The sequence below is a fragment of the Cynocephalus volans genome, chromosome 7 (genome assembly GCF_027409185.1).
Source record: "Cynocephalus volans isolate mCynVol1 chromosome 7, mCynVol1.pri, whole genome shotgun sequence".
NCBI lineage: Eukaryota > Metazoa > Chordata > Mammalia > Dermoptera > Cynocephalidae > Cynocephalus > Cynocephalus volans.
The window spans coordinates 151,925,977-151,940,778 of NC_084466.1; the positions used below are offsets into that span (position 1 = coordinate 151,925,977).

At 34.4% G+C, this 14,802-nt stretch overlaps 1 protein-coding gene across 6 annotated transcripts in view; it reads left to right on the plus strand.

Moving 5' to 3' along the window:
- PLEKHA1 (pleckstrin homology domain containing A1) overlaps positions 1 to 14,401 on the plus strand; it is a 55,934-nt gene extending 41,533 nt beyond the window's left edge. For 5 of the 6 annotated variants that reach the window (XM_063101905.1, XM_063101908.1, XM_063101906.1 and 2 more), the window contains 5 exons: positions 762 to 830; positions 6,960 to 7,024; positions 7,533 to 7,596; positions 9,241 to 9,330; positions 11,959 to 14,401. In XM_063101905.1, the coding sequence (XP_062957975.1) occupies positions 762 to 830; positions 6,960 to 7,024; positions 7,533 to 7,596; positions 9,241 to 9,330; positions 11,959 to 12,273 (603 nt within the window). In that variant the 3' untranslated portion in view covers positions 12,274 to 14,401. Of the gene's footprint in view, positions 1 to 761; positions 831 to 6,959; positions 7,025 to 7,532; positions 7,597 to 9,240; positions 9,331 to 10,591; positions 10,633 to 11,958 lie in introns of all 6 variants that reach the window. The other variant, XM_063101910.1, reaches the window with a different exon arrangement.
- The last annotated feature ends 401 nt before the right edge of the window (positions 14,402 to 14,802 follow it).

Here is a 14,802-nt window from a genome sequence, read left to right on the forward strand (position 1 = left end):
TTACTTGCAGTCCTGTTTGCATTCTCATCACTTTGTGGCCACTCTAATTCCCTTACGTCAGCCAAGGGAAAGTTTTTTAAGTGCTGTTTGACCTTCTTTAGGCTAAGGGAAATGAAGGCTTGGGCTGGAGGTTTCTCACTATAGAATTCTGCAGGCAGAGTCAGACTTCTTATCAGGCTATGACACTGAGTTGTATGTTAATTAGGGCTTTTAAGGAGACAGTCCTTCCCTTTTTGTTTTACATCCAAAGTACCAGTCACTTAGAGATCTGTCAGTGCTTTCACGAAAACTGTATTTCATTGACAAAAGATATTTGTACAAAATAGGTTTATTTTATTAAATATTTACTGCTTTAATACTACGTGTAACGTACTTGTAGAAGGATTCATGCATTTCATAGACGGAGAAACTTGATGTGGTTTAATAACATTTCCTGTGCTTGCTCTTTACTTTGGAGGGGTGGGGAGGAAGGGGAAGTGCCTTTTGAAAAAAATTGTTAGAGCATTCAAAATAAGAAGTCATATCATAAAAATCATATAATAAAGCTGAAAGCCGGCTACTAAAAGTTGAATTTGAAGTTCAATGCCTGGGTAGCAAAAGAGAGACAGGTTTCATTTATCTTCTCACTGAGGGAGGGTAGTGAGGTTTTTCAGTGCTTGGCATTTCTGATTTGTGGGTTTATATCAAAATAATTAAGTGCTAATTAACATTTGACATTCTTAGAAACAGAAGTCTTATATCTGTTCATTCATCTTTGGTAGATGAAAAACTGGAAGAGAAGATATTTTCAATTGGATGAAAACACAATAGGCTACTTCAAATCTGAACTGGTATGTTGCTGTGTCTTAAATGTTGCTTTAAAAATATTTGAGAAGTGTTATGTTGTAGTGATTATGTATAATTTCTTGTGCTTTTCTCTATTTTTAGAATAATTACATTCTAGTTTTGAGAAGTACCTGTAGTTCATTTTATTTTATTGTGATGCTTTTGGTTAATGGTATTTTTCTTAAATACGTACATCTTAAATAAAACAGACTGTATTTTCAAAGACGCATTCTACCCTGAAAGATCTAAAAATATCAGAACCCCCCAGTCTATAAATATTCTCTAAAGGAGCATGAAGGAGCTGGTGTAGAGTTAAGTCTCTGAAAGTCAGCATTTAATCCTCTGTGTTTCTGCCTCCTCTTCTCAGCCTTCTCTTGACATTTTCTTTTCCTGTTTCAGATTGACTCTTAAGTTGCTTCACATAGGTGTTTTTGTCATATTTGAAGGTAGAATGAAAGATTGAAATTCCCTCTTTCACTTGTTTGGTAGCATCCTTATTTAAAATACTGTTGTTAGGTTACTGAGTCCTGCAATAGATTGTTGGATAAGTTGAATGCAGTTCTGTACTTTACATGTCTGTGTTTCCTCTTATTATTGTTTGGGACCTCTGAGAAGGGGGATCATATGCTTTATTAGAATGAAGGCACCAGAACAGCATTGTCCAATAGAACTTTCTGCACAGGTGGAAATATTCCATATCTGTGTTGTCCAATACCACTGGCTACATGTGGCTGTTGAGCACTGGAAATGTGGCTAGGGTGACTGAGGAACTGACTATTTCATTTTATAACTAAAACTGATTTTATTTCATTAACTTAAATTTACAAAGTTTTGCATGGCTAGTAGCTAGTGGCTACTGTATTGGACAGCAGAGCTCTAGGTGATAAGAAGGGAATATTCTAAGATTCTCCTTAGATGTCAGCTGTTCTGGGAAGCTTTTGGATTCTGGGTTAAGGGTCCTCTCTTTTTATTTCCATGGTATCCTGTGCATACTTCTATTATAATGCTTCCACTATGTTTTATAATCACATGCATACTTATCTTTGTCACTAAATGAAATGAACTTCTTGAAGGTAAAGATTCTCTTGCACCCTTTTGTGAACATAGGTCCTGGCACTTGGTAGATAATCAATAAATGTTCTTGAATGAATGAAAAATGACATAGCATATTAAGAATAGCTATTTTAGCATGGGGGCCTTTCTCATACTTCAAAGTGTAAGAGCCTCAACTTGAAGTAATAGTACTTGGTTCAAAAAGTACCAGCCTTGGTGTCTGAGAAGGCTACACATGTGCTTAGTTAGCCAGTTGACTCACTGATTTTAATTAATGATAAATGCTCTTGGGAAGAGTCATTCATGCAACAGACATTCACTGAGCTCTCCCTGACCCTGGCACACTGTTATGGGAAATGGATATAAAGAGAAGAGTCAGTGGTAGTCTCTGGTTTCAGGAGTTCTGTTTTGCCAGGGAAATTGCCATGTGACCCCATCACCAACGATAGTTTTAATATAATGAGACAAGAACTATTATAGAAATAGTTACTAAATTTTGAAAAGCTGAATGCTGAGCATTATGCTGTAAACTATGAGAGGAAGAATAGTGAATTATCATAGGAGGTAGGGGAATTACACTTCATGTAATTAGGAATGTGTTAAATATTTAGAAAATGCAGATAAAACTGAAAACTTTAAGTATATTTATAATTATTGGCCTTTATCAATACTGAGATGCACAGTCTTCCCCCTCCACATTTTAACATTTCTGAAGTATTAGGGTTGCTGGAGGTGAGGGGCAGCAGGCAGCTGCTGTGCTGCAGTTGTTACTGCTTGCATGTGCACGGCACCTCTGGGTAAGATCTAGAAGACACTAGCATCAAAATGTGCAGAAAAGGATGCTGGCGGCTTGGAAGTAGGTACCAGGGACACGATGGAATGTTCTTAAGAAATGCTGCATCACCAGCACTCTTTTTGACACAGAGAATGGCATGGAGCGAAAAACATGGACGTTGATGGTTCCAAATCAGAAATGCTTCAGAAGAGCTGGAATTTGAATGTGAAGTTTTAAAAAACCTTAACCAGTTAATTTTGTTTTTCTTTTTTATATATGCACAAGAATAATATATGATAATTTTTAAAAAATATAAACGGGCTCTTTTACAGAACCGTTTTATCATGGAAAAGTGTCAACATACAGTAAGTAGACAGAATAGTATATGGAACCTTGTGTACCTGTCCCCTAGATTTCATAATTATCAAAATGTGGCCCATCTTGTTTCTTCTGTTTACCTACTTCCTCCTTCATATTTTGAAGCAAATCCTAGGTGCCTCATCATTTCATCTGTAAATATTTCTGTATATATCTCTAAAAGGTAATTTTAAAGTTTCTTCAATAAGTATAAAAGATTTAAGTGCACAACTGAAAAACCGATGAAAACATCTGCAGCACATATTGGAGATAAAACGTTAATATTCCTAATATATAAAGAATCTTAAAAATTTAGGGGATTCTTCATCATCCTCTTTGCCTTCTTTTTCTTCCATCAATTCTAAATAAATCAGACCCAGATTTATTAGGTGAGGCAAAGCAATGTAGATGTCTCTGGTTGGGGGGCCAGGAGTAATCAGCGTAGCCTGGTGTGGGCAGTCAGAGCCCAGGCTGGATGAGGAGGCCATCCTCTTGGAGATTAGCCCAGCATGGGGTAGGAGAGGACGGCCTCCACAGGGGAAGAGAATAAAATCAGGATATGCATTAGGGTAATGGAAGCCAAGTTTCTTGCTGGCAAAGAAGGGAGTAACAAATATGGAAAAGGAGGAAGTATTGGTGTTAGATTGGAAATGGATATATTGATTTGACTTTTAATATACACAGATAGATGTAGAAATATAGATATAAATGTATTCATGTGTTTATGTATCTATATGTATATAATATACTCCCTAGTGGTGTGCACTGAGAAAATTACCATTTTCCACTGAGGAAAACCTGAGCTTCATGGAGAAATGGCAGATTCCAGAGGTGGGACAAGAGAAATAAATGTAAGATGAGTCTGGAATGTCTTGTGTCAGAAAGCAAGGAAGTGCTCACAGAATGATAGGGATATGTAAAAAGACCCAAAAGCCAATTTGAAAATGTTCCTCTTCATTAAATTTGTGACAATTTTAGCATCAAAATAAACGATGATTACAGATTACAGCCCACAGAATAAAATAGGAATCCTTGAGCCCATACAGATATAAATAAAAGCTTGAATGGGGACTGAATGAATGTATGATGAGAAATGAGATCGTTACATAGTTTCAACATACCTGTCTACAAAATAGATATTAAATGCAAGGGAAAAAGAGTAACTTTATAGTGAAGAAAACCTGGCAGATTCCACTTTAATCAGGTAGTCAGATGATTAAAATGAACTTCATCGGTGATGAGAGAAATTGAAATCATTGACCACGTGACAGGATTGCGTGAGAAGAATGCAGCATCACTTCTGTGATACTCCTGCCAAAGGTGCATAACCTGAATCTAATCATGAGGAAACATCGGCCACACCCAAGTGAGGGACATTCTACAAAATAACTGCCTTGTAATCTTCAAAAGAGTCGAGGTTATGAAAGTCAAGGAAAGAATCAGGAACTCTTCTAGAGTAAAGGAAAGAGATGTGACTAGAAGATGGAGTTTTCTGGACTCCATTCTGGACTGAATCCTTTTGCTCTAATAAAAGACATTTTGGGGCCAATTTCCCCAAAATGGTTGTGCTGTGATTATATAAGAGGATGTCTTTGTAGGAAACGCACAGTAAAGTATTTGGAGTAGTATGGGCCAGGTCAGCAACTCACTCTGAAATGGTTTGGGAAAATCAGTTCTTTGAGCTGCATTTTCAGCTTTTGTCTAAATTTGTGATTGTTTCAAAGTTTAAAAAAAGAAAATTGAGGGGAAAATATTTGGTAGGAAAATGAGCAAAAGACATGAATAGACAATTTATTTTAAAAGGAATTAACATGGCCCTTAAATTAAAGTGGCCCTTATTTTATATTAAAATATAAAAAGAGATTCAGCATCACTCATAAATAGGGAAATGCAAATTAAAACTTCACTGTAGTATTACTTATCTATCATGAGAAGGCCGTGGCTGAACGAAGAGACTGGCAAATGTTCTCCTTCAAAAGCAACTATAAATGTTGTTCTGTAAGTAAAATGAACCAGGACCCCTTGGGGAAATGACTGATTTCAGAGCTGGGGAAGGTAAAGTACAAGCTGAAACCTGAACATCTAGTTGTGCCAGAAAATAAAGAAGTGGCCCAGAGAATGATGGGGACATGTCAGAAGGACACAGAAGCCAGCTTGAAGGGGTTTCCAGTGTCCAAAACTCAGACAGTTTAAGCAACAGAATAAATGACAATAATGGCTTATAACCCATACAATAAAACAAATCCTGAATGAATAAATGGAAAAGGAAAAGCATTTCCTTAGAGTAAAATTTCAGCTTAGATGCTGGTGGATTGAAGGGGTTAGAAAAATCACCATTTGGCAACAGCTGTGCTAATAATGGTTTCAAGTAGGAATCCTCAATGTTTGGTAAAACTAGTGTGTAAAATTATGATGGGAAACTGGGTATTACATTGGTTCCAACTATTTCCCCACAAGATACTTAACGCTGACAGAGGGAAAAAGTAACTTTACAGTTACTGGCAAACGTGACTTTAGGCAGGAGATCAGAGTTAACACACTAGTAATGGGACATAGCACCATCATATGCCTCCTGATAATGATGCACTGAGAACACCATGTCATGTCTGTGGTTTCCTGTCAAGAATATGTAACCTGACTCTCAGCACAAACATCAGACACACCCAAACTGGTAGACATTCTACAAAATAACTGGCCTGGACTTTTTAAAACTCTTAAGATCATGAAAGAGAAATAAGGACTGAAGAACTGTTCCACATAAGGGAGACTAAGAGACATAACTAAAGAAAAGGTATGATCCTGGATTGAACCCTGGATCAGAAAATAGGTAGTAAAGGTACATCGTATCTACAGCTTGCCTTCAAACATTTCAGGAAAAATAAATATACTCATATAAATATTCATATAAACATTTCAGGAAAAATATATATACTCACATAAATATTCATATACACATATACAAACAGTGATAAAGCAAATATAAAATATTAACATCTTAGAAAACAAGATACAAGCAAGGCTTATAGAAATTCATTCTACTATTTTTGTAAGTCTCCTATAGTCTGAAATTATAGGTATTTCAAAATAAAACTAATATTTTGTAAAACTTTAAAAAAAGATTTTAGATTAAAAAAAAGTGTTCAGTCATAATTTGGTGCTACATAATGGTATGTCTTAATCTGACAGTATCATATTTAATGAAATATGTAGATTGTACTTCATGGAATGTATAGCATAAATGCTGTTAGCAACCAGTTATGTCTCACATTTGTACCTTATGTTTATTTTTGTAACCTTGGGTGAGGTACTTACATATCCAATCCTCAGCTTTCTCAGGTGAATAATAGTTCTGTGTATGTATTGTAGGGTTGTGAAAGTGTGAGATAACACATTTAAATCCTAGCTGATGTTTCAGCACTTAGTAAATGTTCAATAAATAGTGCTTGTTAAAATAATGTATTCATATAGAAGTGATTAGTAAAGTGACAGATTTAAGTCACAGAAGCTGGATGTCCACTGCTCTGGTACCTTGTATGTCAATGTGACATTCCAAAAGAGGAAGTACTGCATTTTCTGGTGCACATGGGTCCATCGGGGAAAGTGATGGTTAGTGGATTTTAATAAACTACAGTGCCATTAAGGCCAGAAATACTGTGAATAAGGGTTACAGGGTATTTCAAAAAGTTCGTAGAAAGATCCGTATTATCTTTTAATTCTGTTTTTCCGTAAACTTTTTTGAGTATGCTCGTATATGAAGTTTCCTTGTTTCAAACAACAGTGTATATAAGGCTATAGTATTTGAACTGTTCTGATGCTGGATGGTTTAAGAAGGTATATTTATGTTTTAGATGTGCTTCAAAATAGAAGCATAATTTTCATGTAGGTCTCCAAGTAAGATAAGGATTTTAAGAGTAAATGTCATGTATCTGTTTGTTTGCTTTTTTGCCAGGAAAAGGAACCTCTCCGTGTAATACCACTTAAAGAGGTTCATAAAGTCCAGGAATGTAAGCAAAGGTAAGGAATGGCTCTTACAGAACTTACTAATTCAAATAGTGCCTTAGTTTAATTCATGTGTTTATGAATTTTTCTTTATTAGTTTTAGTGTTATTTTTAATGGAAAGGAAAAAGCTTATAAACAACGTATATCATCAGATTTGACAAATCAATGTATTATTAATTTCGCATTTCAAAGGTGCTGCAGAACAGAGCTTTGAAGGAAAATGTGTTAGCTGTGCCAGTATTTCTTTGAGCAAACTGATTTCTTCACAGTTAAAAACTTTGAACTTGAAAGTTGCTTTAGGATCCTTTTCTAAAACTATAACTACCTAAAATATGTAAAATGTAATGTAAAAAAACCCCAAATAGATGGAAAAAGATTTTAATTTGGTTTTGTTAAGTAAGTGTTTTACCTCTAATATTTATTTATTGACATACGTGGTACTGGGTAAACAAGTGAAAGAAAAACTATCAGACAGCTGCTATTTAAGTACAATTGGATAATTTTTCTTTTTTTTAATGACAGTGACATAATGATGAGAGACAACCTCTTTGAAATTGTAACAACATCTCGAACTTTCTATGTGCAGGTAAGATACTTATTTGGAGATTATAAATCCTCCTAATAAGACATTAACAATTTTAGAGGTAAAATAAAGATAAACATTGCTTTTGAGATTAAAACTTCCAACTTAATGAAAGGTTATATATGGTAGTTTATGTGTTCAGGAAATGGTGGTATTCTTTGTTATTAATTAGTGAAACAGGACCAAGTAGTATTTGGAGGAAGGGGAATGCTATTTTAACTTAGATGTTAAATGTGTGACTTCAAGTTTTGCACATATTTTAGAATTTTGATTTATCTATTGCATCATTTCTTAGTAATTTTGGGGGGCTCAAATACCCATAATAAAAATAGGCAGTAGATCTTACAGTTACACTAATGGTAGGCATCCTGTACTTAAGTTTAAAATGTACTTTTTGCTTACCACAGTGAATCATTTAAACAGAAAGTTTTTTAAAGAACATTTGTTTTTGTTTTATAAAAGTTACATATGCTTATTGCAGAAAATTTGGAAAATGTAGAAAAACATTAAGAAAAAAGTGGTTTATAAAACACATAATCCCATGTTTAGGCAACCATTCTTATTTTTATGCTGCCTTTCTTAAAGCATATCTTTTATAATAGGTGGGGTCATACAAAGTATATTATTATGTCCTATTTGTTTTATATATTGTGGTCATTTTCCCACATATTATTAAACATTCTTTGAAAACCTTTTAGAACGACACCATACTCCATTGTATGGATGCTCTGTTACTGAACATCCATTTACATAGTTTTCATACATTTGCTATGATAAATTATGTGGTAATGAACATCTTTGTGCATAAATTGGCCTGAATTTCTCATTTCTTTAGGATAAGTTTCTAGATCAAGATTAAATATAAGAGTATGAACCTTTTTATTTTGTCAAATTAATTTCTAGAATTGCGTTTCTGTTAGCAATGAGTGAAAGTATAATCTACCTTTGCTTGCTTCAAGATTTTTCTTTTAAAATGTCTTTGTTAATGTCATTGGTTTTAAAATATTATCCTGTACCTTCACATTTTTTACTTCTAGATTCTAGAACTAGATTCTAGAAGTAAGGGACTCTAGAATTCTAGAATCTGGAAGTAAGGGAGCAGTATCTCTGCACCCTTCTCAGGGCCTTTTTTAACTGGATTAATTTTATAGTAAGGTTTTAGATTCACATTGGAAGCCATATCAAGGAATATGATACTTTGGAATATGACTATCAATATTTCTTTTAGGATTTAGGGTACTACTGGGAATTATTTCTAGAAAAATATGTAAAATGATGTCAAAATGTTTTAAAAATTACACAAGTACATTAAAGTACATAAAGTACAAGCAGCAGATTTTGACAGTGTAGCAGTATGTACAGCGAAATGAGAAAGACCTTTGACTGCTTCCTCTCATTTTCTCTGCCCGAGTATTCATTATTGATACTTTTTGATGTGTCTGATCTTAAAGCATTAAATGTCCAATTCATGGCTCTGTGTAGCAACTTAGCCAGCAAAACCTGGTTTGAAAAATTTGGGAGAAACTATTGCCTTAGGATGATTTTGTTGGTGACAGTATGCGTTACCAAAATAAGTACGTTGGAATTACAGAAGCAGTAGGTGATTTTGAGGAAAAATGAACTGAATGAGTCCTTTCTTCCCTTTAGGCTGATAGCCCTGAAGAGATGCACAGCTGGATTAAAGCAGTCTCTGGCGCTATTGTAGCACAGCGAGGCCCCGGCAGATCGTCATCTTCTGTAGGTTTCCTGCTCTCTGGGGTGATACTCCTGTGGGTCATTCCCATCCTGTTGTTTTTCTTCCTCCCCCCTAATCCTTCTGGTTTCTTTCTTCATTGAGATTGATTTGCATGTTGACTTTCATACCAATTGGACTTGCAGAAAATAATGCATTTCTAATTTAATGCTTCCTTGTAGTGTATGTATACATAACTTTCTGTGCATTGTATTGTGTTAAATGCACAAGCAGGGCAACTAAAGAATAAACATTTCCTTGCTTTGTTTTAGGAATTCTTACTTGTCAGTAGGTCTAGGTTTGGTATAATTTGACAGGTCTGTGACCTCGCCATGTAAGGCACCTTTAGTTGTAGCATTACACAGTTTAGTGAATGTCTGTTTCCTCTTTGCTTCCTCTAATTTCAGTTAAGGTTTTTTGGCTTTGTTTTTTGTACTTTTAATATGCCATAAAACCACTGAACAGCTGGAGCCTTAAATGCAATTTAATGCTCTCAGCCTGTATTTTTCATTTCATGTTTTCATTCTCATTTTCTAGTGGGTTGATTTAAAAGCCTGCTTCTGAAAACTACCATAATTATCTTTATGGTAGTATGGTAAAATCGAAACAACTAAACCTTCTATTCAGAAATAGTAAGAAAAATGTTTTTTATTTATCATATTCAAGTACATTATAGGAATTAGATTTGGCTTTTGAATACATTGGCCACTGGTCTCTTATCTGAAAATACAAATTTTAATGAGGAATAAAAAATTGTAAAGTGTCTTAAAATGTTGCACTGTCATTTGCAGAAAGTAGTCTAATATATAGCATGATAGTGTTTTTTTAACCTAGATTCATTATAAATGCTAGATGTTGTGTACTTTTAATATTTTTCCTGGTAGTAATATGGTAATGATATTCCTTTGATAGTTTTGTGGTAGTTATAACTACAGATCAGTAAATAGAAATCCATTTTTCTCACTTCTTAATTGTTTAAGTCGTTCTTCGTATATCCTGTTTGGAATATCTAAGAAGTCACTTTCATAGGAGTTAACTTTGTAACTGCCTATATTTTATGTGACTTTTTCAACAGTGAAGTATGAGACTCTCTGCAAAAACAATGTCTGTTGGGAAGAGGAAAAGTTGGAGAAGGGCGTTTGTGTTTTGTGCTTTGTGGTGGGGGCAAATTGGACTATCTAGCTGTGACTATCAGCAGAACTTTCTCTTTTCCTCCCTCTCCCCAGTATAGGTTAACTCTAATCTTAGCTTTGCACTGTGTTCCAGATGCGGCAGGCCAGAAGGCTGTCGAATCCTTGTATACAGAGGTATACATCAAGAACTGGTGAATGCAGAATGTATGTGGGCTCTCACGCAAACGTGCCTTCTTAGTAGAGGGCCCGGACTTACTCACTACTTACAACTGATCATAGAAAGTTGAGTTAACCAAACTGCCTTCTGCAGTTATCATAACTGATTTTCTCAACACTAACACAAACTATTTCACTATAGACATCAGGTTGGATGTGTGTATTAAAAAAAAAAAGATTAAGAAAATACAACTTTACTAATGGAAAGAGACATTACTCCAGCTTCTAAAAATTAATTTCCTGAATTGCTGCAAGAGTTTCATTTTCTATATTTTATGTATTTTGAGATTTTTTTATACTACAACACTTGAAATGTACCATTGTTCTAATAATATATGCAAACTCACGCATGCATATGCATTGGATAAACTGTATATTACTATAGTTTGCATGGCATTTTAAACCTCTGGTGAAATTTAGCCATGTGATAGGACTCTATAGTGTTTTGGTAATTTGTAGCACTTTGTTTTCAAAGCCACTAGTATCATAAGTGAACACAATATAGTAGGAACTATATGGCAATGCATTTAGAATGGTCATATTTAAGGATATCCTCAGATTTTATCTAGTTCGAAGCATATTTAAATTAATGTTCACAACTGATAATTATTTTACCACAATTTTAAAAATGATTAAATACGTGCTCTTTGTTACCTTTAAAATCTTAAACCAAATGAATGTATGATATATTCAAAACTAAATAAATGAGATTAAATACAAAGTGAAGACTATGCTTTTATTGGTTGCAGTGAAATTCAGGGAAGCAAAAACTAAATTTTGTCAGACTACCCGACAAAATGTTTGAAAAATGTTGATTCCTGCTTATTGAAGAAATATGGCCTTCATTTTTATATTCTGCATTTTCATTTTTTATCTTTCTAAAATATTTGGGATCATTTTTAGTGTTGATTGAGAATATGCTCAAATAAAATGATAAAACTGGTAAGCCCCCTTTTAAACACAGTTCAGTTGCAATTGGAACACTATATTTCAGTCTAGGCTGGCTGAGTCTTCAAAGTGTCATAAGCTGCCAAATTCTGCTTTGGTGACGGAACTGGTTTCCTAGTGGAAATGGTTATTGGCTGTCTTTGCTTTAAACTCACTCTTAAAAATGCATTGCTTTGGGAAAGAACTTGCACATTTATGCTGCATGGCTCATGCTTCTGCTTTGTGTGTGCGTGTGTGTATGTGTTTTGTTTGTTTTTCAGAGAATCAAGTCTCACACTGAGTTACTAACCTTGTCGTTAATGATTGACTATGTCTGACCACCACTCCTCTTTACAGGAGCATTCCAACTGTCCTTCAGAATCCAAACACACTTTCCGTCCTGCCAGTGCAGCAGCAGCCCCCTCACATTCCACAGCCTCTCGCAGCAACTCTTTGGTCTCAAGCTTTACCGTGGAGAAGCGAGGATTTTACGAATCTCTTGCCAAGGTCAAGCCAGGGAACTTCAAGGTCCAGACTGTCTCTGCAAGAGAACCAGCTTCCAAAGTGACTGAACAAGCTCTGCTAAAACCTCAAAGTAAAAACGGCCCTCAGGAAAAAGACTGTGACCTGGTGGACTTGGATGACGTGAGCCTTCCAGTCAGTGATGTGTAGGATGGAAGCGTGTGGAGCCTGCTCCCCTCCCCCATCTCATTTCCTTTCATGAGGCGTCTAGCCAAAGATGATAAAGGGTGAAGTGGTTTTTAATGCATATACTGCCTCTTAGATGTACTCTTTATAAGCTGGTAAACCAAGAATCTAGGGAGTGGCCAAACTGAATATAATTTTGTTAAAAAAAAAAGAAAAAGGAAAAACCTAAGTGTCTCAGTATCATCTGTCTGAAGCTTTGTGTGTTCTTATTTGGGTGGTAAAGATGTGTGTGATATTTTTTTCCTAGTGACTTTGATAGTTTAAATGTTTAACAACTTAAAACGTTAAAAATGCTTATTAATTATTTTGGTCATTTAAAAAATGCTACTAGGACTTCCTATTAAATGTTTAATATTTACACATTCTTATTGGTTGATATTATCAAATGAAATATTGCCAGACTAAGATACCTAAAATCATGATGTCTGTGGTGCTGTAAAATGTATACTACAATGTGGACTGTTTTGAAATCAAAATCATTTTTGATGTCCTGGATCTCAAGATGAGTGGTAAATTTTGCACAGAGAGTATTATTAGACCATTGGTGAGGGCTAAGGGTTGTACTGGGGTAGAGAAAAGGGGAAAATTAGAATTCAAACAACTGCATCTTAGACATTTGTTTGAAAAACCTTAATCAAGACTTGCAGCAGTCAGTGCTTTATTTAGTGAAAATTATTTGGTAGGAAATTTGGGAGAAGATCTGATTTTTTTTAATCAAAGTTTTGTAAATAGTTCTTATTGCTGTATTTGGATCAGTGAAAGACCTCAAGTTTATATGTAAGGACATAATGGCCCTTAGTCATGAAATTGTTGTGGCCTCTACTCTGTCATTAATAACCTATATTCAAGTGCCTGTGTTTTTTCATCTTGTTTAGGAATATTTTGAAATTAATGTGCCCAAAAGTCCTACATGATTGGTTTTAAACATTGGGATAAAATTAATTTTCAGTAGCATAGTTTAAAGTGTTAAATAAGGTAGCATTTTGTGTTAGAGATACCAGAATGCTGGTATTCTACTACCTGTGCAATATATATGTTTTAAAAAACAAATTTGAGTATACATTTAATCAGTAGGATATCATAAATATAAGCACCTGTCTAAAGAATCCTTAGTTTCAGGTGTTGAATTAAAGACTGGTTTTTTGGGTGAGTACCATTTTTGTGGTTCAATCTTAAACATTTGCTTTAAGAAAATGGTCTTGAATTTTACATGCTGCTATTTTTATATTTTGCCATTTTACAGTACTCTTGTTTTGAATTCATACATATCACTGTTTCTCCCTTTCATTTTCTAAGATGACTTTTTTGTCTGAGAGAAAGAGAGAGAGAAATTACTGACTGCAGTGGTGGGGTCCAGAGGTTAGGATGATATGATATACTAGAATTACACAGTATCAGTTTAAAAATCCATATGCATAAAGAACGCACCACTCAACGTTTTCTGTTCATAAGCTAATGTATTTAAAAAGTTATGTTTAGATTTTTTTCTCTTGCAGCTACATTTGAAAATGATAGAATGAAGAGGGTTTAACTAGTTATTTTTTCTGCTGATATACATTATAATGGCTCTTTTGAAAGTTACTTTTCTATGAACACACCTAAGAAACCTTGTATAGACACTTTGCAATATTCAGGAGCCTAATGCTGTTTTCTTTGGTACAGCTTCCACATTGCATGTCCATTTTAGCATATTTTGGTATTGGCAATTTGATATATTTCATGGTGGCAAATTATTAGCTCTATTTTGGGACTTTTTATAGAACTACCCTTATTAAATAGCATAGGAAAATGTTCTTGTGATTTTCAGGGTCTCCTAATATTTATCTCAATTCTTTTATAAGTCAATGGAAATTATTTAATTATTTTAAAACTTACACTTTTCTTGTAAATATGTCACATCTGAATTGTCAAAAAATTACTTTGAATACCTTAATATTTGCTGCATTTTGTTTTTTGTATATATATTATGTCTTCTTTCAGGATGGGAATATGCGTATCTCCCAATGTTTACTGTTACGTCTGTTATCTTTATATGTCATATTGGTTGAACACTGTAATGACTTGAGAATAAATTGCTCGAAATTCATTCTAACATTTCTCATTTTGTTTGGTTCAGCTCTTGTGTGAATGTGTAAGTGAAACCAGTACAGAATGTGTTTGGTTAATTGACTTGAATTTACATATTTAAGGACAGTAATTATTTGATAGCCTTTGAAGGAATAAGACATTTCAGATCTGTGAATTTTTAAGGCATAGCTTTTCATGTGAAATTGTATAAGGAAAGTTTTTTTTTTTTTTTTTTTTTAAAAGAACTTGCTTATTTTACTTAATTAAAAGACATGTTCTCAAAAGCAAAATTAAATATGTTGGCTTCACAGCATAGTTTGAATCATCTGGGCTGCCTACAGAGCTTGGTTATTGGTTAGACTGGGCACGATGTAAGGCTGAATGCAGAGGACATTTTGGTCCCCAGGTGGGCTTTTGAGATGCACT